Raw genomic sequence first — 23186 nt, 5'->3', positions numbered from 1 at the left:
TGCTTGGAATTTGGGGTGCCGTGGGTGCTGCGGGATGTGGGGAGATTTGGGGTGCTTTGGGTGCTGCAGGATCTGGGGTGCTTGGAATTTGGGGTGCCTTGGGTGCTGCGGGATGTGGGGTGCTTTGGGGATTTGGGGTGCTTTGGGTGCTGCAGGTTTTGGGGTGCTTTGGGTGCTGTGGGATTGGGAGTGCTGCAGGATTTGAGGTGCTTCGGATGCTGCAGGGTGTGGGGTGCTGGGAATTTGGGGTGCTGTGGGTGCTGAGGATGGGGTGCTATGGGTGCTGCGGGATTTGGGGTGCTGGGGTGCTGCAGTATCATGCAGATTTGGGGTGCTGGGATGGGGGTGTTGGGGGATTGGGGGTGCTGGGGCCCGATCCAGCCGCCCCGGCCCGCGCCCGGCGCAGCGGAAAAACCACATTATTTTTAGGCCGGAAAAAGCCGATTTCTGGTCCGGCCTTTTTCCGGCCCAGCGGATGCCGGGGCAGGGGTGGGGGGGCCGGCAGCCCCCCCAAACCAGCCCCCCGGGACCCCCATCCCGGAGGACCGGGGCGGGGGGGGGTGGGGCTGGCGGAGGGCTGGCGAGCCAGTTACCCTCCCCCCAGTTACACCACCACCTCCCCCCAGTTACGCCCCCCGGTATCTTAACTGGTGGGTGGGGGGCGTGGCCGGTAGTAGCCCCATGGCGCCGCCCCCTGCTGCCATTGGCTGCCGACCCCCCCGTCCCTTCCCACGCCGCTTCATGAATGAAAGGGGAGGGGGCTGGCGGGGGGGGCTTTAACCCCCTGATGACCGGAGCTGAGGAGGGGGGACACGGTGGTACGGGACCGATCCGGACACCCCACACCCACCCACCCACCCCACCCTGCGCGTGCAGCCCCGTGGGGGGTCCCACCCCCAGCTAGCCCACTCCCGATCCTCAGGCTCGGCCCCGCCCCCCCCCCCCCCCTCCAGTCCCATACTGGTGTGTACTGGGAGCGGCTCCTGTCCCTTTAAGAGCGGGCGTGGCCGGGTGACATCACAGGGACATGAATGAACAGGAGCGGGGTGCTCAGCCCCACACGCCCCACAGCGCTGGTTGTGCCGCCGGTTGTGGGGTGCACCCCGGCCCCCCAAGCCCCCCGCCATGGCTGGCACCCCCCCAGCCTTCACCCTCCTCTTCCTCACCGCCGTCACCCCCCTGGCAGCCGAAGAAGGTGAGCTCCGCGCTTGGGGGGGGGGACACCCCAAAACCCGCTTATTGGGGTGCGGGGGGGGCTGAGAGGTTGGGGGGGCTGGGGATCCCTCAAAATAAAGGATGATGGGGGGGTGCCCCCCCCCCCCCCCCCCCAAAAAGGGCACCCATGGGTGCGGCGAGCTACGGGGTGCGGGGGGAGTTAAAGAGTTAAGAAAGAGGGGAAAAAAGTTAAGAAAGAGGAAAAAATTTAAGAAAGAGGGGAAAAAAGAAAGAGGGAAGAAAGTTTTAAAACTGTGGAAAGTTAGAAAAGGGGGGGGAGAAAGCTAAAAGAGGAGGGAGGGAGGGAGAAAAGGGGGAGCTGGGAAAATAAATAAAATGGGGGGGAAAACCGAAAGTTTTGGGCAACTTTTCCCATGTGGAGCGTCCGACCGGGTCCAGCTGGTTCCCCCCGAAAAGTGGCGTTGGGGCTGGGGGGGTTTAAAGGGAATAAACCCCCAAAAAGGGGGAAATTTCCCCTGAGCGGAGCGTGTGCCGCAGCCGGCGCTGGGCCGGGCAGGATCCGGCCCCGAGCTGGGAAACAATGTCAGGAAAACCCCAAAAAGCTGGGAAAAACAAGCGGCGTCCTGGCCTCCACCTCGCAGCCTTCCCCGGCTGGGTTCTGAGCTCACTTTGGAGGGATCGGGGGGAAAAAAAAGGGGGAAAGTCACTTTTTTAATATATACATTTAATTAAAAAAAAAAAAAAGGTTGCTAAAAATTCTGTCCAAAGGGTTTAATCTGTTGCTTTCGAGGGAAAAAAGGAAGGATCCAGCCCCGACTGTAAATAAATTGGAGGCTGGCGGGGGGATTTGGGATGGAAAATACCTTCCTAAAAAATAAAAATGGGGTAAAAAAAACTAAAATGAGGATTTTTTTTAAGTGCTGGGGGGAAGGTGGAGGTGGGGACCCTCACCCGACCTGCAGGAGTTGGGGCACGTTCCCGAGGTGCCAATTCCCGGGAGGGATCCGTGGGGATTCTTGGGTCGAAAACTGCAAAAAAGGGGGAAGTGTTGGGAGAGTAGCGGGATTGGGGAGGGGGGGTTCTTCCCATTGCTTGGGCAGGGCAAAATCTGGTGGGATGGGGCAGCTGGGGGGTGCTGGGCGCCCTGGCTGGATCCTTGTGCCACTCGGTCTGAGGTTTGGGGGGTCCCTGAGGGTGGGGAGGGGACGAGGGAATGGGACAGGATTAGGATGGGGACGGGATGGGAGTAGGAGGGGGTGGGATTTGGATTCATTTTGGGATTGGGATTCAGAGTAAGACTGGGATGGGGATGGGACTGGGATTGGATTTGGGATGAGATTGGGATTGAGATGAGGATGGGGACAGGATTGGGATGGGATAGGGACAGGATGGCGATGGGCTGGAAAATGCAGTTGGGGACAGGGATAAGGATGCGGCTGGGGATGGGACGGGGATGCAGGTGTGGGGTGCGGTGGTGGTGGTGGTGGCACCAGCAGGGACAGTGCAGGTGGGGACAGTGACAATGGTGCAGGGGCTGCAGGTGGTGGCAGGGACAGTGGCGGGGCTGCAGGTTGGGGTGGAGGTGGTGGTGATGGCCGTGGTGATGGCCATGGTGACGGTGGCGCTGGAGGTGACGAAGGCCGCGGTGATGGCCACGGCCATGCTGCTGGTGGCAGTGGAGATGGTGATGCCGATGGCAATGGCAGGGTGGGTGGAGGTGGCACCGGGGATGGGGGTGCAGATGCCGATGGTGATGGCACCGGAGGTGCTGACAGCACCAGTGGCCCTGGGCATGGGTGCGCCCTTGGGTGCTGCACCCCTTGACTCAACAGCCGCAGCCCCGGGTCTGTCCCCTGACTCGCCCCCGCCATGCCCGGGGGGGGACACCCCACCAGCTCGGCTCACGCGCCAGCCCCCCGCCGGCTTTCCGCTCTCCGGAGGCTCGGGGGGGATTTCCAGCCGCAGGAAAGCCGGGATATCCGCCCCGGCATCCTTCCTGACCCGGGCACGGTGGGGGGGATGACGGAGCCACATGCGTGTGTGTCCCCCAAGCAGGTTCTTGGGGTTCCCCTCCCTAGACTTTACCCTCTTGGGGCATGTCACGAGCTCGCCCGTTCTCAGCCAAGGAGGTTGGCGGGGGGGCATCCATCCTCGAAACTCCCCCACCCCACTGGGACCCATCCTGTGAACCCAGGCGTCCGGGCACATTCCTGGGGGGTGATTCACCAAGGGGGGGGGCACCCGTCAGCACTTCCCTCCCGGCCTCCTCTTCCTCTCCCAGGCGCTGGATCCAGCCACCGCCCTCACGGGCAGCCGGCATGTCCCGGCAGGTCTGCCTGCCCTCGCGCCCTGCAGAGCTCTGCGCGGGTTCCCCTCTTTTGGGGGAAGCCCTGGGGGTCTTCTGGGGGGGTTCCCAGGCGAATCCATTGGGAACGGGGGTCCTGGAGGTATCTGGGGCTCCCGGGAGTGTTTGCAGGTCCTAGGACATCTACGGGGACTGGGTGCATCCGTGGGTCCTGGGGACATCCATGGGTCCTGGATGCATCTGTGGGTCCCAGGGACATCCCATGGGTTGCAATGGCATTTGTGGGTCCCAGGGGTATATACATGGATCCTGGGGGACACCCATGGGTCCCAGAGGCATCTGTGGGTCCCAGGGACATACACATGGCTTGCAGTGGCATTTGTGGGTCCCAGGGATATATACATTGTACCTGGGGGACATCCATGGGTCCCAGGGGTGCATTGGTGGCACCTGCAGGTCCTGGGGCCACCCGTGGGTCCTGGTGGCATCTCTTACCCCGCTAAAGCCCCTCTCCTCTCCCCGCAGTGGTCCTGCTGGACTTCGCCAAGGCGCAGGGGGAGCTGGGCTGGCTGACCCAGCCCTACGGCAAAGGGGTGAGCACTGGGGGACCCGGCGTCCAGCACCACCCCGAGAGCCCACGCTGGGCACTGGGACTTCCATGGGGACAAGGACATCCATGGGGATGGAGACCTCCATGGGGATAGGGATGGAGATGGGGACCCCCATAGGGACAGGGACCTCCGTGGGGATGGGGCCACTCTTGAGGATGGGGGCATCCATTGGGTTGGGGACATATATTGGGATGGGGACACCTGTAGAGATGGACATGGTGACATCCACAGGGTTGAGGACCTCCATGGGGACAGGAACATCCATGGGGAGGGGATCACCCAGAGATGGAAATGGAGAGGGGGACATCCATGGCAATGGAGACCTCCATGGGGATTGGGTTGGGGATGTCCACGTGGATGGGGACGGGCATGGGGACATCCACAGGGTTGGGGACCTCCATGGGGACAGGGACATCCATGGGGATTGGGTTGGGGATATCCATGTAGATGGGGACAGGCACATCCATGGGGACATCCACAGGGTTGGGGACATTCACTGGGATGGGAACCTCCACTGGGATGGGCTTGGGGACCTCCACGGTGACAGGGACATCCACGGGGACCAGGAGCACCGCCCCCCTGCCTCAGTTTCCCCCCCCCCCAGCACCCGTTTCTCTCTCGGGGGGCAGTGGGACCTGCTGCAGAACGTGCTGAACGACTCCTTGATCTACATCTACTCGGTGTGCAACGTGCTGGAGGGCGAGCAGGAGAACTGGCTCCGCACCAACTGGATCTACCGCGGTGTGGCCCAACGCATCTTCATCGAACTCCAGTTCACCGTCCGCGACTGCAACAGCTTCCCCACCGCTGGCGGCGGCTCCTGCAAGGAGACCTTCAACCTCTACTATGCCGAATCCGACGTGGATTACGGCACCAACTTCCAGAAGAGACAGTTCAAGAAGATCGACACCATCGCGCCGGATGAAATCACCGTCCAGGATGATTTTGCTTCCCGGAATGTTAAACTCAACGTTGAGGTCCGATCGGTGGGACCTCTCCGTCGGAAAGGTTTCTACTTGGCTTTCCAGGATTTGGGAGCGTGCGTGGCGTTGCTTTCCGTTCGGATTTATTACAAGAGGTGCCCGGCTGTTTTACGGGGGATGGCTCGCTTCCCCGAGACGGTGGCCGGCGTCGACTCGCAGACCTTGGCCGAGGTGCGGGGAAGGTGCGTGGAGGAGGCGGTGGCCGAGCAGGCGCCTGCGCTGCACTGCAACGCTGACGGCGAGTGGCTGGTGCCCATCGGGGAGTGCCTGTGCCGTGCTGGCTATGAGAAAGCGGGAGAGACTTGCCAAGGTAAGGTGAAGTGGGATGGAGGGGCTGAGGAGCCATGGAGGGGGGTGGGATGTACCGGCTCGATGCGTGCCAGGGGGTAGAAGGCGAGGGGGGGGCAGAGAAATGGGCTGTTGGTCCCAAAATTCCCCATCCTGCATCCTCAACCCGGAACATCACTAGTGCAGCGAGTGCAGCAGGGCTCAGCCAGGAGGGGGGTGGGCGGGGGGGGGGGGGTCCCAGTAATAATAGAAGCTGCAAAAATAAGGTGAAATACCCTAAAATCCCCACTCTGGGTCGGAAAAATGGGCTGTTGGCCCCAAAATTCCCTATCCTGGATCCTCGACCTGGAGCATCACTAGTGCAGTGAGCGTGGCAGGGCTCAGCCGGGAGGGGGGTGGGCTGGGCGGGTCCCAGTAGTAAAGAAGCTGCAAAAATAAGGTGAAATACCCTAAAATCCCCATTCTGGGTCGGAAAAATGGGCTGTTGGCCCCAAAATTCCCCATCCTGGATCCTCGCCCCAGAGCATCATTAGTGCAGCGAGTGCAGCAGGGCTCAGCCGGGAGGGGAGTGGGCTGGGGGAGTCCCAATAATAATAGAAGCTGCTAAAATAAGGTAAAATACCCTAAAATCCCCACTCTGGGTCAGAAAAATGGGCTGTTGGCCCCAAAATTCACCGTCCTGGATCCTTGACCTGGAGCATCACTAGTGCAGCGAGTGCAGCAGGGCTCAGCCGGGAGGGGGGTGGGCTGGGGGGTTCCCAGTAATAATAGAAGCTGCAAAAATAAGGTGAAATACCCTAAAATCCCCAATTTGGGTTGGAGAAATGGGCTGTTGGCCCCAAAATTCCTCATCCTGGATCCTCGCCCCAGAGCATCACTAGTGCAGCAAGTGCAGCAGGGCTCAGCCGGGAGGGGAGTGGGCTGGGGGGGTCCCAATAATAAAGAAGCTACAAAATAAGGTGAAATACCCTAAAATCCCCACTCTGCGTGCTTGGGAGGGTGATGCACCCCAAAACCCGTCTGGGTGAGGATGCTGTGAGTGGGGAGGGGGACTTGGGGGTCTCACCGGTGTCACTGTGTGTGTCTCCCCTCCCAGCTTGCCCCCCCGGCTCCTTCAAGGCCACCGTGTCCCCCGAGGGCTGCCAGCCCTGCCCGCCCCACACCCTGCCCTCCCCTGCTGCCGCCGCCACCTGCCCCTGCCAGGACGGCTTCTTCCGCGCCCCCACCGACCCCCCCGCCGACCCCTGCACCCGTAAGTGACCTTTTTTTGGGGGGGAGTGGGGGGGAAACTGAGGCACGGTGTGGCCATCCCTCCCCCTGACCTCCCCTCCCTGCTCTCTGTCCCCCCTCCCAGGTCCCCCCTCGCCCCCCCAAGGTGTCACAGCTGTGGGGCTGGGGGCCACGGTGCAGCTGCGTTGGTCCCCCCCTGCTGACCCCGGCGGCCGTAGGGATGTCACCTACAGCGTCACCTGTGAGCAGTGCTGGCCGGAGAGCGGGGAGTGCCGTCCCTGCGACGGGGGGCTCCGCTATTCACAGCCCCCCCGGGGGTTGACGGGGACGGGGGTCACCGTCACCGACCTGGAGCCACATGTCAACTACACCTTCACCGTCGAAGCCCAGAATGGCGTGTCACCCTACAGCCACCACCGTAGTGTAGCCACCACCACCATCAGCGTCAACCAGACGGGTAAGGGGCCATCAGCATCTCCCACATCTTCCCTCCATCGTGGGGACACCTCCCTGATGTCACTGTCCCCACGGCAGAGCCACCTCGGGTGACATCGGTGAGCCTGGATGGACGGACGGCCACCAGCTTGGTCCTCTCCTGGACGGTGCCACCGCGGCAGCAGAGTCGGGTCTGGAAGTACGAGGTCACCTACAGCAAGAAGGTCTGTCCTGTGTCACAGCTTCAGCCCACCACCCCTAAATCCATCATCCCCATCCTTGTGTGTCCCCTCTGTCCATGTCACCTCCATCCTTACCCCCATCCGTGTCACCTCCATCCTTACCCGCATCCGTGTCACCTCCATCCTTACCCACACCTGTGTCACCTCTCCATCCGTGTCACCTCTCCATCCGTGTCACCTCTCCATCCGTGTCACCTCTCCATCTGTGTCACCTCTCCATCCCTGTCACCTCCATCCTCACCCCATCCATCTGCGTCACCTCCACCCCTGTCACCCCCGTCCCCCGTGTCCCCAGGTGGATGAGAACAGCTACTCAGTGCTGCGCTGCGAGGGCACCTCCGTCACCCTCCCCAAGTTGTCCCCTGCCACCAGCCTACGTGGTGCGGGTCCAGGCGCTCACCCCGGACGGCCACGGTGCCTACAGCCCCCAGCACGAGTTCGAGACCCTGCCCGAGGGTGAGGATCTCGGGGTGGGGGGGGGGGCAGGATTGTGGGGTGCAGGGTCCAGGGTGTGCATGGTTCACCCCAACTCCCCCCCAAACTGTCCCTGCAGGCACCGAGGCCATGGCATCCACCGCTGTCATCAGCGGCTCCGTCGCTGGTGTCATCTTTGTAGTCCTCCTCTTGGCCATTCTCTACATCCTCCGGCGGTAAAGTGATAAAAAAAACCCCAACCCTCCCCAAAGAAACCCCAAAATACCATTTTTTCCACCACAAGGATGAGCGAGGGGTAATTTTGGGGGGCAAAATGCTGCTTTTTTGCAGGAGGAGGAGGTCACGGCCACGCCAGTCTGCCGAGGATGTCTACTTCTCCAAGTCAGGTGAGCAATGGGACAGTGGGGTCAACAGGGGTGGGTGGGGGGTGACATGGGTTCTGACCCCCCCCCCCATCACCCCGCAGACCAGCTGAAGCCCCTCAAGACCTACGTTGACCCACACACCTACGAAGACCCCAACCAAGCCATGCTCAAGTTCACCACCGAGATCCCTCCATCTTCCATCACCCGCCAGAAGGTCATCGGCGCTGGTAGGTCCTTGGGTGGCTTTGTCACCCCAAAGACACCCTAAAGTTGAACCAGGATGGGGGGGGTTAAACGTCCCCCCTCCCTCCGAGCAGGTGAATTTGGGGAGGTCTACAAGGGCACCCTGAAGCGTGGTAAGAAGGAGGTGCCGGTGGCCATCAAGACCTTGAAGGTGGGCTACACGGAGAAGCAACGGGTGGACTTCTTGAGCGAAGCGACCATCATGGGCCAGTTCTGCCACCACAACATCATCCGCCTGGAAGGGGTCGTCTCCAAGTGTGAGTCTCGTGTGTGTCCCCCAACCCCCCCTCCCAAGTTTCCCTTGAAAACACCCCAAAAACCACTATATAAAAATATGGTGTTTTGAGCAACAAGGTTTTGAGGGGGTTGGGGGTTTTGGAGGCTTTTCTGGGGGGGCATTGTGCTTTTGGGGGGCGGACACTTGGGGGTTTGTGGGTTTCTATTTTGAGGGGGTGTTTGTTTTGTTGGGGGGGTGGGGGTTTTAGGGTTTTCTTGGGGGAGGTGTGAGGTTTTTTGGGGGTGCTTGTGGGATTTTGGGGGCTGTGGGGGGGTTCAGAAGTTTTGGGGTTGAGCTTTTGGGGAGTTGGGGGGTGGGGTTTTTTTAGTTTTTGGGGGCAGGGCTGGTTTTTTGGGGGGAGTTGGGGATTTTGGAGGGGGTTGGGTGTTTTGGGGGTTTTTGTTTTGGAGGGGTTGGGTTTTGGGGGGGGGGGGATTTGGGGGAGGGGTTTTACCCATTTTGAGTCTTTTTCTTTATTATGATTTCATACAGACAAACCCTTCATGATCATCACGGAGTACATGGAGAACGGCGCGCTGGATAAATTCCTGCGGGTAGGTGAAGCGTGGTGGCAACATCCCCTCCGGGCAAAGATTACCGGGTGGTGGAACCACCAAAACTCATCGCGGGAGGTGGGATGAGAGGTGGATTCGAGGCTGGATTCTCCCCTTTCCCCAGGAAAAAACAGGGGGAATTCGGCGTCATCCAGCTGGTGGGGATGTTGCGGGGCATCGCCGCCGGCATGAAGTACTTGGCCAACATGAATTACGTCCACCGGGATCTGGCCGCCCGGAATATCTTGGTGAACAGCAACCTGGTGTGCAAAGTGTCCGATTTTGGGCTTTCACGGGTGTTGGAAGACGACCCCGAAGCCACCTACACCACCAGCGTAAGTGCCACCAAGGGCTGGGCTGGCTTGGCCGCGGTAGGGGGGGGGTTGGGGGGTGCAGGGTTGACCCCGACGTTGCCGTAGGGGGGGAAGATCCCCATCCGCTGGACGGCGCCCGAAGCCATCTCCTACCGCAAGTTCACCTCTGCCAGCGACGTCTGGAGCTACGGCATCGTCATGTGGGAGGTGATGTCCTACGGCGAGCGCCCATACTGGGAGCTCTCAAACCACGAGGTGAGCACCCCCTCCTCCAACACTGATTTTGGCGAGGGGGGGGCTTGTTAAACAGCCAGCTTTTTGGGAGGGGACGCACCACTCAACCTCCTTCTCCTGGTAGGTGATGAAGGCCATCAACGAGGGCTTCCGCCTGCCGGCGCCCCTGGATTGTCCCCTCTGCCATCTACCAGCTGATGATGCAGTGCTGGCAGCAGGAGCGCAGCCGGCGCCCCAGGTTTGCCGATATCGTCAGCATCCTCGACAAGCTCATCCGCGCCCCCGACTCCCTTAAGGCGCTGGCAGACTTCGACCCCCGGTGAGCACCGAGAGCTGGCCCGGGGCGAGGAGGGGGGGCGAAGAGGGGGGAGGAAAGGGGGGTGCAGGTTGCACTGTCGCACCCTTGCATGCTCCTGTGCGCCTTGGCAGGTTTTGGAGCGCTGCAGGGGGGTTTCGCATTGCTTTTTGCAGGTTTGCACTCTTGCACTGGGTTCTGCATCTTGGCGTTCTTGCGTTGCTCTGTGCATCTCCGCATTTTTGTGTTTGGGTTTTGCATCTCCGCATTTTTGTGTTTGGGTTTTGCACCTCTGCATTCTTGCGTCGCTTTTTGCACCTCTGCATTCTTGCGTCGCTTTTTGCACCTCTGCATTCTTGCGTCGCTTTTTGCACCTTTGCATCCTTGCGTCGCTTTTTCTAGCTCTGCGTTTCTGCATTGCTTTTTGCAACTTTGCATTCCTGCGTGCTATTTGCATCGTGGCATTCCTGCACTCCTTTTTGGGTCTCGGCATTTTTGCACTGGTTTTGCATTCTTGCATTGGGTCTTGCATCTCTGCATGGTGGCGCGTTTCTTTGCATCTGTGCTTTGTAATTTTTTTATTTTGTAGTTTTATATTCCTGCATTCTTTTCTAGACCTTTGCTCTTTTTAATTGATTTTGCAGCTTTTCATTGTGGTTTTTTTCTGCTTTTTTGCATCTGTGCATTTTCGCTTTTTTTTCCCCTTTGGCATTTTTGCATTGTTTCTTGCTTTTTTAGTGTTCTTGCCTCATTTTTTGCATTTCCACTTTTTCCATTACTCTTCGCATCTTCACCTTTCTGCCTTCTTTTTTACATCTGGGCACTTTTGCATCACCTCTCACTTTTTTTGCACTGTTTGCATTATACTTTTGCTTTCCAGCATTCCGTTTTGCATTGAGCTGTTGCCTTTTTGCATCTTGGCATTGGGGCATTGCTTGGTGCATTTCTGCATCTTGACATTTAGGTGTTGCTTTTTTGCATTTGTGCTTTTTAATTTTTGCATTCTCCATTGCTGCATCATTTTTGCATCGTTCCATTTCTGCATAAATTTTTTGCATCGTTCTGTTTCTGCATTATTTTTGCATCCTGCCACTTTTGCATCATTTTCCCCCTCCTGTCGTTTCTGCAACCCCCCCTTTTTTTTTTTTTTTTTTTTTGCATCTTCCCCCTTCTGCATTATTTTTTGGTGTCCTTCCATTTTCACATTGTTTTTGCACCCTCCCATTTCTGCACCATTTCTGCACCCCCCGTTCCCGCCCCGCCAGGGTCTCCATCCGCCTGCCCAGCACCAGTGGCTCAGAGGGAGTCCCCTTCCGCTCCGTCCCCGAGTGGCTGGAGTCCATTAGGATGCCCCAGTACACGGAGCACTTCATGGCCTCGGGCTACAGCACCATCGAGAAGGTCCTGCAGATGACCAGCGAGTGAGTCCACATCCCCGTGGTATCCCCATACTGTCCCCATGATGTCCCTGTGGTGTCCCCATACTGTCCCCATAGCATCCTCATACTATGTCCTTGGTGTCCTCGTACTGTCCCCATGGTGTCCTCATAGTGTCCCTGAGGTGTCCCCATCCCATACTCACAGTGTCCTCATGCTATATCCATGGTGTCCCTATGGCATCCTCATACTAGATCCATGGTGTCCCCCTACCGCATCCATGGTGTCCCCATACCATCCCCATGGATCCTCGTACTAGATCCATGGTGTCCCCTACTGCATCCATGGTGTCCCCATGGTGTCCCTATGGATCCTCATACTAGGTCCATGGTCCCCCCTGCTGCATCCATGGTGTCCCTGTGGTGTCCCCTTGGTGTCCCTATGTATCCTCATACTAGATCCATGGTGTCCCTGTGGTGTCTGTGTCCCCATGGTGTCCCTATGGATCCTCATACTAGATCCATGGTGTCCCCCTACTGCATCCATGGTGTCCCTATGGATCCTCATACTAGATCCATGGTGTCCCCCTACTGCATCCATGGTGTCCCTATGGATCCTCATACTAGATCCATGGTGTCCCCCTACTGCATCCATGGTGTCCCTATGGATCCTCATACTAGATCCATGGTGTCCCCCTACTGCATCCATGGTGTCCCTATGGATCCTCATACTAGATCCATGGTGTCCCCCTACTGCATCCATGGTGTCCCTGTGGTGTCCCTGTGGTGTGTCCCCATGCTGTCCCCTCTGGCTGCCACCCAGGGACAGGGACAGGAATCCACATCCCGCGGATGGCCCGAGGGACCCGTTCCCTCTAGGATCCGCCCAGAGATGCAGAGCCGTGTCCATCCAGCTGTCCCCAGCAGTGGGGCTGTTGGGGGGACACGAGCCCCAAAACGGGGCGGGGGGGGACAGGCCCACGGCTCTTCCCACCCCAATAACCATCATTATTTATTTGCTTCCTCCCCCCACCCTTATCCCCAGCGACATCAAGAAAATCGGGGTGCGCCTGCCGGGGCACCAGAAGCGCATCGCCTACAGCCTGCTGGGGCTGCAGGAGCAGCTCGGGGCCGGGGGGGTCCCCATTTAACCCCCCCCCCAATACTTGAAAGCAACCAAATGAAGACACACACACCCCTCCTCCTCCCCGAGGGGTTTATTTATTATTTCTATTATTATTTTGGTTTTTTTATAGTATTATTATTATTATCATCCCCGGGGTTGGGGATTGAAACAGGTGTCACCCCCCATCCTCCCCCCTCCCCCCCCCCCCAAAAAAAATGCCAAAAATTAAATTTCAAGCTCTTTGGGGGCTGGGCGAGGTGTTTTGGGGGGTTCCTCTTTTTTTTCTACATTTCAAGAAAAAAAACAAGGGCTCAGCCCCCACACTGGCTTATTTTTGCTTTTTTCTCCCTATTTATTCCTCTCCCACCGGGTTTTTGGGTGGGTTGGTTTTTTTTTCTCCCCCTTTAACGCTGATCTGCCAGTGTTACCTTTTCCTTTTGTTTTTTAACCTAATTTATTCTATTTTTATATATTTATTGCAAGGAAGCAAAGGTCATGTCAGATTTTTGAGAGCAAAAAGGGGGATTTTTTTTTTTAAAAAAAAAAAAAAAAAACCAACAAAAAACCCGGATCCCCATTCCCGTCGTCCCCCTCCTTTTCATTTATTTTCAGGGGTTTGGGGGATTTTTGTGGGGTTTTGATTAAAATAAAATTGTGGTTTTTCTGTTTTCTAAAATACTGTCATTTCCCACTGGCTCACTGGGACCACAGGAATTGGGGGGGCAGAGAGATGGGGGCTTTTCCTCATTTTAGGGGTCTTTTAAGGGGTTTTAAAGGATTTTAAAGGAGTTTTTAAGAAGTTCAGAGGGATTTTAAGAATTTTTGAAGGGGGTTTGAGGAGGGGGTTTTAGGGGTCTTAAGGAGTTTAAAGGATTTTTAAAGGTTTTCAGGGGGTTCAAGGCAGATTTTAAGGGTTTTTCAGGATTTTTTAAGGGGGTTTTAGGGGTTTTTAAGGGTTTAGGTTGGTTCTGTTTTTAAGGGAGGTTTAAGGGGATTTATGGGAGGTTTTAGGAGGGTTTGGGGTTTTAAGGTGTTGTAAGGAGTTTTTTAAAGGGGTTTTAAAAGCATTTTTAAGGGGGTTTGAGGGTGGGGTTTTAAAGGGGTTTAAGGGGGGTTTAAGGGGTTTGGGGGGTGTTAGAGGTTTTTTTAAGGGGTTATCAGGGTGTTTAAGAGGAGTTTAAGGGGTTGTAGTCAGCTCGAGGAGCATTTCCCACCCAGGGCCGATTCTCCTGGGCGAAATCCAGGAGGAATTTGGCCTTTTTACCACCCGCCCCTCGCCCATGCCAAACCCCACCGGTGGCAGCGGGGCCGGCTGCCCGGGGCCTGCAAAGAACGGGGTGGAAAAAAGCCGGAAAAAGGGTTTGCTGGTGGTTGATTTTCCCAAAACCATCAAAAAGGAGGGGGTGGGGTGTTAGGGGGGACCAGCGTCTTGCTGCGGAAGCTGCCGTTTGGGTGGGTTTCACCTGCTTTGGGGCGTTCGGGCTGCGGATGCTCCATGCGTGTCGTGAGTTTGCTGGGCTCGGTCCCGGCTCAAAGTCCAGCAGCGGGGGGGGGACACCCCGGATTTGGGGGTGCGGCAGCGCCTTATCTGTTTGCCTATGGCAGGGCCAGGTAAGGATGATGGGGAAACTGAGGCACCGGGCCTTTGAGGTGCCCCCCCCCCCCCATGCCTGGCTCGGTTTCGGTGAAACCGTGAGAGCAGGGGTGGGGTGATGGGCAGGGGTGGGGGCATCACCCATGGGTGCTGTGGTCGCCATGCCCCACTGAGCATCTTTCCCAAGTGATCCCATCATGCTGTGAGCACCCTCACCCCACCGGGCATCCTCCATGGGTGCTGTGGACCCCCTCCCTGTGGTCCCCTCACCCCACCAGGCATCCTCCATGGGTGCCGTGGTCCCTGTACCCCACTGAGCATCCTTCCCAAGTGACATGGGTGCTGTGGTCCCCACTGAACACCTTCTGTAGATGCCATGGACCCCTCCCCATGGTCCGCTCACCCTGCTGAGCACCCACCATGGGCAGTATGGGTGCTGTGGTACCCCTACCCCACTGAGCATCCTTTCCAAGTGATCCCATCACCCTGTGAGCACCTTCGTCCCACTGAGCATCCTTCATGGGTGCTGTGGACCCCCTCCCCATGGTCCCCTCACCCCACCAGGCACCCTCCATGGGTGCTGTGGTCCCCGTACCCCACTGAGCATCCTTCCCAAGGGACATGGGTGCTGTGGTCCCATCACCCTACGAGCACCCTCATCCCACCAGGCACTCTCCATGGGTGCTGTGCCCCCCCTCCCTGTGGTCCCCTCACCCCACTGAGCATCCTCCGTGGGGCACATGGGTGCTGCAGCCCAGCTCTGCTCCCAGCAGCCTCACTCCACCCCAGCCCCCACCCTGGCACCCATCCCAGCGCCCGCCCTGCTTTTGGGGTGTCTTTCTGGTGCTGTCCCTGCTTCACCTCCTCTGGCTGGGCCCAGACATGCCCGCCTCACCCAACCTGCCCCGCCGTGCTTAATTAGCCTGGCAGACTTAATTACATCTTTGTTAGTGCCCGCCACACCCTCCATTTCCCCCCCCCCCCAAAAAAAAAACCACCGCACCCCAGTTGGGGGGGACACCAAAGAGCTGGGGAGGGCTCAGCACCCCCTCGTTTCCCCAGGATCTTGGGGTCACAAAACACTCGCCACCCTTATTCATTGCAATAATTAAGGATAATTATGTGCTGAAAATTATTGGGGGGGGTCCACGGTGGGGGTGTTGCGCAGACTGGGGCACTTCAGTGCATGTCCTAGGGCTGGGCACAGTTTTGGGGTGATTTTGGGGGGTTTTGAGCACTGCTGCAGGGTACGGGGGGGTGACCCCCCCACAAATGAACCCTGTGGTGCTAGGGGAGGAGGAGGAAGGAGAAGAGGAAGCACTGAGGATGTATTTAATACAGGAGGAGACTCTGCCGGAGAACAGCCCCTGCCCCAACCCAGATGCCTGGGTTCCCCTGGGGGGGACCTGCACCACCTGGGGGGCCAGGACCCCCCTCTTTCCGTGGGTAACATCCCTGGGGAGGGGTCCCTTGTGATCCCCGAAAGTCATCACTTGGGGTTGGCGAGCTCCTCGATCGCTCTCCGCAGCTGCAAGGGGACAGAGAAGGTGGGACGGGGGCTTGTGTCCCCCATTCTCACCCCCTTGTCCCCCCCCTTGTCCCCCGCCTCACCTCCACCCGGCTGACGGCTCCCACCAGCTCCCCGAAGCGGGTGACAAAGATGCGCTGCAGCTTCAGCAGCTCAAAGAGGTGATGGGCCTTGGGGAGGTGACAACAGGGACACGTGGGGACAAAGCCACCCCTGCCATGCTGTGTCCCCTCACCGCGACACAGCACTGGGGGGCAGGGGGTGGTTCCCAGCCCCATCAGGATGTGTGTGTGTCCCCAAACCTGGTGCAGGGAGGTCCATGGTGAGAGTTGGAGCATGATGGGCTCGATGGTGCAGTTGTCCCCAAGCGTCCCTGCAGTGGCCAGCTTGGGGAAGGTGACATGTTAATTTGTGGGTGAAAAAAATAGCTTTTTTGGGTGCATCAGGGTGCTCACCCCTATTTACCTTCTCCCCTGGGGGCGCCTGGGGATGCTTGTGGCTCTGGAGAAAGGTGACCAGCTGGGCTCTGCTGACGGTGCCCACCAGCATGGGTGACCCTGGCGGACAAAGACAAGCCTGGTGACGTCCCTCCACCAGCCATGGTGACACCACCCCCCCATACTCCACATCCCACCTGTGCTCTCCACCACGGGGTATTCGGCATCAACAGAGGCATCCAAGGCCACCAGCACCTCTTCGAAGCCACCACTCTTAACCAAGGTCACCACCCGGCGCTCCATGAACTCCTCCACCACCACTTTGTAGGAACTGGTAAGCCATAAACCCCCCAAATTTCCATCATTTTGCAGGAAATCATCCCAAAATATGGTCTGGGGTGGGGGGATGCTTACGCCATGTGCCGGCTGCGGATGCGGGGTAGGTAGGGCAGCTTCTTGACAATGATGGTGCCATCATAGAAGGATGGTTGATGTTTCTGGGTGATGGCGTTGGCCACCAGCACGGCCAGGATGACGGGGAGGACGTGGCTCAGGTGACCGGTGGCCTCGCACACCAGTAAAGCCGTGGAGATGGCGTGGGTCACTGAGCCTGAAAAGGCGGCTGCACCTGTCGTGGAGAACCGGAATGGGGGGGGTGTCAGTGTATGGGCAGCAGGTGCCCCCCACCCATGGGTGTCCCCCCTTCCCCACTGACTCACCGGCCAGGGCATAGCCACCAGGGATGACGGGGCGCAGGTCCCCCTCCGAACGGAGGCCCTGGGGGAAGAGCAGGGCCACCACCTCCCCCAGTAAGCGCCCGATGGCGGCTCCTAAAATGGGGAGGGGGGAAGGTGGGAGACCGCAGGAGCGCCCCCCTCCCAAGTGGTGCAGCTGGAGGTGACCACCCTCCTGCAGACCCCTCAGGGCTGGATACAACCCCTGTACCCCCACCCTCAGGGTTGGATCTGCCCCCCCACCAGGGCTGGCTACACCCCTGTACCCCCCACCCCCAGGGCTGGCTGTGCCCCCCCCACCCCCCAGGGATGGATACAACCCCTGTACCCCCCTCCAGGCTGGATGTACCCCCCTCCAGGGCTGGATACACCCCTGTACCCCCACTCCAAGGGCTGGTTTCTCCCCCTGTACCCCTCCTCAGGGCTGGATCCCCCTCCCCCCATACCCCGCCTTGGTTCAGGCCCTGCAGACACCCAGCCTCACCGTAGATGAAGATGGGCATGAAGTAGCCAGCAGGCAGGGGCAGGGTGGTGGCCAGGATCAGCATCCAGAACTGGGGGGGGCAGAGCCCGGCCAAGGCCAGGGGGGTCATCCTCATGAGGACACCATCTGGGGGGGGGCAGGACATAGGGACTGAGGGGGAGTATGGCTACCTTCATCAGTAGGAAGAAAGCCAAGGTGCCGAAGATGGTGGCAGAGGGGTGGCACCACTCCTGCCAGAGCCCTGAAGGGTCCACGCTGTGGGGGTTGGCTACCGAGGAGGCGTTGGGGGCCAGCGTGCCCCACGTGAGGTTGTCAAAGAGGGAGGTGAGATATTCCTTCATGGTGAGCTGGGAGGACAGACCGAGGGCCACCCTCAGCACCCGCTGGGATGTGTCGGGGTGCCCCCGGGAGCCCCCCGCCCCCCACTCACCCTGGAGGCCATCAGCTGCCCCAGCCCAGGCGGGAAGGTGATGGAGGCGATGAGCAGCACCACCAGCACTGTGTAGATGGGCTTGCTGGAGGGGGGGGAGAGGTAGGGCTGGGGGGCGCAGGGACAGATGGGCTGGGGGGGGGGGAACCCGTGGATGACTGGGGTGCATGGGGGGGACCTGGGATGTATGGGGTGGATGGGCAGAGTGCAGGGGTGGACACGGGAATGCCCAGGGTGCGTGGGTGGGGGGACATGCGGACACCCAGGGTGCATGGGGTGGGCACCCAGGGTGCATGGGGTGGATGCATGGACACGCGCACAGTGTGTGGCACAGATGCACAGACATGCAGGGTGCATGGGGTGGACACATGGACATGCACACGGTGCATGGGTGGATGCACGGACACGCAGGGTGCATGGGTGGACACACAGACACGCACACGGTGCATGGGGTGGATGCACGGACACGCAGGGTGCATGGGGTGGATGCACAGACACGCAGGGTGCATGGGTGGACACGGGGACACACGCACGGTGCATGGGGTGGATGCACGGACACGCAGGGTGCACGGGTGGACACAGGGACACACGCACGGTGCATGGGTGGATGCACGGACACGCAGGGTGCATGGGTGGACACGGGGACACACACACGGTGCATGGGGTGGATGCACGGACACGCAGGGTGCATGGGTGGACACGGGGACACATGCACGGTGCATGGGGTGGATGCACGGACACGCAGGGTGCATGGGTGGACACACAGACACGCACACGGTGCATGGGGTGGATGCACGGACATGCAGGGTGCACGGGTGGACACGGGGACACACGCACAGTGCATGGGGTGGATGCACGGACACGCAGGGTGCAAGGGGTTGATTCCCAGGGTGGACACGCAGATGCCCGAGGTGCATGCGGTAGGACACACGGACACGCAAGGTGCACGGCACGGACACACGGACATGCAGGACGCATGGCGCAGACAGACAGACGCCCGGTACAGACTCGGTGGCCAGCAGCTTGGCCGTGAGCCGGTTCTCTCTGACGGCCGCCAGCAGCCAGCGCTGGCAGAAGAGGTAAGCACAGCCCAGGAGCCCGCAGACGGCCCTGTGGAGGAGAGGGCAGGCAGGGTACAGGCAGGGTACAGGCAGGGTACAGGCAGGGTACAGGCAGGGGCCCCCCTTACCCCAAAATCACAAAAAAGAAGGTCTCCAGGAGGTCGAAGGGGAAATCAATCCTGAGGTCGCTCTTAAAAACAGCGGCGATGGTTTCTGGGAGGGGGGTAGAGGAATGAGCGCATGGTTTTGGGGGGAGCATCCCAAAAATGCTGCGGGGGTGGGGGGTAATGGGAAGAGGGGGCACATCCTGCCCACCCTGCCTTGCCTTGATCGTTGTTGAAGACGGCGAGGAGGCGAAACATGAAGGCACCGCAGGTCGCAGCGAAAAAGCCCCGCCAGTAATCCCGCACGGCGAAGTGGGAGGACATCACCTCGATGCTGAAAAGGACCCCTGGAAAAATGGGGGGGGGGGCGGGGGGGGGAGGGTGTGTCTTTAGGGGAGGCTTTGGGGGTCCCCAGGGTGGGATGGAGGGAGATCCTCACCGCTGATGGGTGCCCCGAAAACCGTGGCCACCCCGACGGCTTGCGCTGCCACCAGCATCTCGTTCTGCTTGAACTTGTCCTGCAGGGTGGGGGGTGGTTAGCCGCAACCCCAATTTTGGGGTGGGGGTGGGGGCGTGTGTAAAATAAAATCCCCCCCCCCCCAATTTTTGGGTGGGGAACTGCCCCTCAGTTTTCTGGAGGTGGCACCCCCACCTCATACTCCCTTGTGACCGTGGTCCGCATCTTCCCCAAATACACTGCGGCCATGGCGGAGAGGTGGACAAAGGGACCCTGGGTGGTGAGGTGGGGGGGACACAGTGCTAAGCGTCCCCCCCACCCCCACCCCGGTGCCAACTGAAACTGCCAGCGATGCTGGGAACTGGGATGGGGGGATCCCTCACCACTTTGCCGAGGAAAACAGTGCTGCCGCACGCCAGGGTGCAGGTCAACCCCACCACCTTGGCTCCGAAATTTTGGATGGCCAGGTAGTCCTCCAGCACCACCCCGGTCAGGATGGTCTTCAGCTCTGGGATGCCGGAGCCTGGAAGGGGGAGATCCTGTTAGGGGTCCCCCCCACTACTGGGGGGAGAGTTTTGGGGAGGCGGGAGGGTTGGGGTGCAGGTGGCTCACCTCCCGAGTGCGGGGTGATGCTTTGGGAGAAGCCGGTGGAGAAGGCTGCCAGCGCCATGGGGTACATGGTCCACGAGAGGTACTTGAGCACCAAGATGTCACCGACCTCTTGGTAAAGCCACCAGTGGGCTGGAGAAGAAGCATCGGGAGGGATGTGCCCCTATCCCAGAAGACCACCCCCCCTCCTTGATGAGCCCCCAAACGCCGAGCGAAGCCCCCCACGGGAGCCCCTCCTTTACCCTTGTAGAGCCTGGAGACGAGGAGGTCCATCATGAAGCTGATGGTGGCCATGAGGACCCCCAGCGCGAAGAGGAAATACCAATCCTCCCCCACACGGAAAAGCTGCTGTTTCACCTGCTCCAGGCACCCTGCGGGGGGGGGGGGGCAACAGGGTGCTGACCCCCCAAAAAACCCCACCCCTCCACCCCCAAAGTCCCCCTCTTTGGGTGGGGGTCTCACCTTGGAGCCTTCTCCGGGCTTTGGGGCAGGGTCTCCAGCTCTGCTCCGACACCAGCACCCTCTCCTCCTCCTTCTCCCCACGCACCCCCTCAGGGACAGGGTGCTCCATCCCGAGGACGTTTTGGGGGACAGGATCCCCCCCGCTTTTTTTCAGCACCCCCTGGCTGGTCCTCCCGCCTTGGCCTCCACTGCCAGACTGAATTTGCAAATGAGCTCATTAAAAACGACCTTGACGAAGCCGACGGACCCGCTCGGGCCGGAGCGAGCCGGGTCCCCCCCCCGCCCCCGCCCCCTCCAAGCTCCCAATCCCCAAGTACATCCCGGGGCGAGGAGTATTTAATAAGTATTTTAATTAATTATCATTACTACTCATTAATAACAGGCAGGAACGCCAGCATCGCATTCCACGGCGCTGAGGGGGGAGACGGAGAGGGGAAAAATTTCCACCGTCTCCGGCGCAAGACCTAAATTTAGCCCGTTTTACAAGAGCTCTGGCAGGCGGCCGGGAGCCGTAACGAGGCTTTAAAAGGCTCGTCAAGCCGCCCCCCCCGAAATAACCGGCTCTTCGCCTTCACCGGGAGGAGGACGAGGAAGGGGGCTTCGCTCTTCCTCCCCAGTGGGAGCCGGGGGTGGAGGTGTGGGGGGAGCGGTGGATGAACGTGCAATCCTCGGCTGCTTTCCGATCGGAGCACAGCTTCCACCGGGCAGCGTCGCCCGCCGGCACCATGGAGCTTTTTGGGAGCTTCGTCCGGCCCCGCGGCGAGACCTTGGGGTTCCCAGGTGAGTTGGGGTGGGGGGAGCACCCCCACATCGCTGTGGCTGTGACCCCCAGAGGCGTTAGGGGGGGACCCCCACCGAACCGCGGCTGTGACCGCCCCTTCTCCGGCAGCTCGGCCTGGCAACACCGGCGCGGTGAAGACCTTGGGCAACACCTATCAGTTCACAGTGGATGTCACCGACTTCGCCCCCGAGGACATCATCGTCACCACCTCCAACAACCAGATCGAGGTGCATGCCGAGAAGGTGGGTGCTCCCTCCCCTCCCCACTCTCCCCCATTGTGGGGGACCCCAAAATCCTCACGTGGGGGACACAGGGATCCTCCATCTCCCACCCGACTTCCTAATGGCCAAGGCTATAAACCTCAGTGGGGTTTAATTCACCATTTCCTCGCCTTTTGGCCCCGTATTTCACAGCAACAAAGCCCAGGAGACCCAGGAGCTCTGTAATCACCGTTCTCTGAGGCGGGTGCCAGCCAAAAAAAGCACTTTGTCCCCCTGCCGATGCCACCCACGTGCCACCCATCCCCTAGCAGAGATAAACATTACCACCCACACACAAGGCGCAACCGCCAGCCTCACCCAAGGGCAGGGAACAATGAGCCCTTGTCCTGCTTGCACCCCAAAATCGCCCCTTTTTTCACCCATTTTATTTTTTCCCAGCTGGCCGCAGACGGCACCGTCATGAACACCTTCACCCACAAATGCCAGCTGCCCGAAGACGTGGACCCCACATCGGTGTCGTCCTCGCTGGGGGATGACGGCACGCTGACCATCCGGGCTCAGCGACAGCCCGCCAAGCACACCGACCATGTCCAGCAAACCTTCCGGACTGAGATCAAGATCTGAGGGGTCGGGGGTCCCTTCCACTCCCCCCGCCCCCCTTAATTATTTAGGTGATTTGGGAAGGAGGCGGGATGTGGGGTAGGGAACAGGAATGCTCCCCTGCAGGGACCTGTGCTGAGGGGCCGGCGTGGAGAGACGCATCCCATCACCCACTGGAGAAACTCCGGAGGGGAGTCCCGGCTCCGGCGATTTTTAGCTGGCGAGGGTTGATGGGGAAGATCCGGCGTGCCAAGAGCCCTGCCGGGAGTGAGGAGCGAGGTTCCCTTCCCCGACCTTCTGCCAGAGCTTGTCCCTGTATATACAGCTTGTGATAAATTATTGAGAACGCCTGACTGCTGCCTCCTCCGTTTTTTATTGTTTTCTTGATGCATTTCCCCCAAAAGGGCTGCGGGTTCAGCCCCAAGGGGTGTCTCAGTAAGGGGTCCTGCAAGTGATTCCTTCTTCCTGACAAAAACAGGGACAAGGAGCCGACCCAGCTCCCCTCCAGTGCCCGCTGCCCCATTTATTTCCAGCCCGGGGTGACTCATTTCTTCCCTGACACTCTATTTCTGAGCCATTCCCTCAGCTGTTCGGCCGCTGGCCCACCTGGAAGGTCACCAAATCCTCCTCCTCCCCTCGCCCACCTGCACCCACCACCCTCAGGGAAGCCCCAGGCAGCCCCAGCCGGGATGATGGTCCTAGCCTGGCTGTCAAACCCAGGGGCTTCTTTCTGGGGGCCCAAAAGCTTCCCCAAATCCCCAGCTCCATCTCCCTGTGTGTACAAACAACAGTCAGGCGCCTGTTCAGGGCGAGCAGCTGTTTATAGCTACCACACACTGCCCAGCTCGTGTTGCTGTTCCAGCTCCGAGGTCACCTCGTCCCCACTTGTCTCCTAACGACTCATGACTTGCGTTAACACACCTGCAGCGCCGGACACACACACAAACACACAGCTCATCCAGCAGCTCCTCGGGCCACTGCCGATCACTGAGGGTACGCCCCGCCGCAGCATCCTGCGAGGAACGATGTTTAAAAAGTTTTTTAAAAGCTCTTAATGGTTATAAAAGCCGCCAGAGCACAGCTTAGGGAATTGGAGCCACGGAGGCGAGGAGCAGCCCTGTCGCTGATCCTCTGCGATGGGCTGTGTCTGCTCTGTCACGACATGCCACCCCCGCGTGCCCAGGGCACCCCAGCA

The 23186-nt window shown here is 59.5% G+C and overlaps 3 protein-coding genes across 5 annotated transcripts; 2 read left to right on the top strand and 1 right to left on the bottom strand.

The window, feature by feature from the left end:
- The first annotated feature begins 966 nt into the window (after positions 1-966).
- EPHA2 (EPH receptor A2) lies at positions 967-13158 on the top strand. The gene is given in 19 exon segments (XM_055705842.1): positions 967-1195; positions 4007-4074; positions 4722-5385; positions 6460-6615; positions 6718-7050; positions 7128-7252; positions 7566-7643; positions 7645-7726; positions 7824-7920; positions 8036-8091; positions 8172-8297; positions 8388-8570; positions 9083-9145; positions 9271-9479; positions 9564-9713; positions 9817-9867; positions 9869-10011; positions 11253-11408; positions 12409-13158. Coding segments are annotated over 19 exon segments (2916 nt in total). The 5' UTR covers positions 967-1125; the 3' UTR covers positions 12515-13158.
- A 2036-nt stretch (positions 13159-15194) lies between these two features.
- Positions 15195-20600, bottom strand: LOC102053168 (chloride channel protein ClC-Kb). 3 transcript variants are annotated; one of them, XM_055706474.1, is made up of 19 exons: positions 20390-20600; positions 20170-20298; positions 19931-20059; positions 19702-19841; positions 19514-19591; positions 19301-19379; positions 19083-19208; positions 18886-18970; positions 18705-18806; positions 17697-17781; positions 17437-17613; positions 17267-17336; positions 16768-16878; positions 16463-16676; positions 16246-16379; positions 16077-16168; positions 15914-15997; positions 15695-15781; positions 15197-15611 (listed from the first exon to the last, which is right to left on the bottom strand). In XM_055706474.1, the coding sequence occupies exons 1-19, from the start codon at positions 20496-20498 to the stop codon at positions 15573-15575; spliced, it is 2070 nt and encodes a 689-aa protein (XP_055562449.1). In that variant the 5' UTR covers positions 20499-20600; the 3' UTR covers positions 15197-15572. The 3 variants fall into 3 exon arrangements, with proteins under 3 accessions (XP_055562451.1, XP_055562449.1, XP_055562450.1); XM_055706476.1 differs by lacking the exon at positions 20170-20298 and having other exon boundaries at positions 15195-15611; XM_055706475.1 differs by lacking the exon at positions 18705-18806.
- Positions 20601-20766: 166 nt separating this feature from the next.
- HSPB7 (heat shock protein family B (small) member 7) lies at positions 20767-22341 on the top strand. The gene is made up of 3 exons (XM_005437838.3): positions 20767-21169; positions 21279-21412; positions 21830-22341. Exons 1-3 carry the CDS (start codon positions 21043-21045, stop codon positions 22013-22015), a joined length of 447 nt encoding a protein of 148 aa, XP_005437895.1. The 5' UTR covers positions 20767-21042; the 3' UTR covers positions 22016-22341.
- Positions 22342-23186: the final 845 nt, after the last annotated feature.

Source organism: Falco cherrug, chromosome 3, assembly GCF_023634085.1.
Source record: "Falco cherrug isolate bFalChe1 chromosome 3, bFalChe1.pri, whole genome shotgun sequence".
Classification (NCBI taxonomy): Eukaryota; Metazoa; Chordata; class Aves; order Falconiformes; family Falconidae; genus Falco; species Falco cherrug.
The sequence above is the reverse complement of the archived record's forward strand: the minus strand, read 5'-3'. Positions and strand labels throughout refer to the sequence as shown.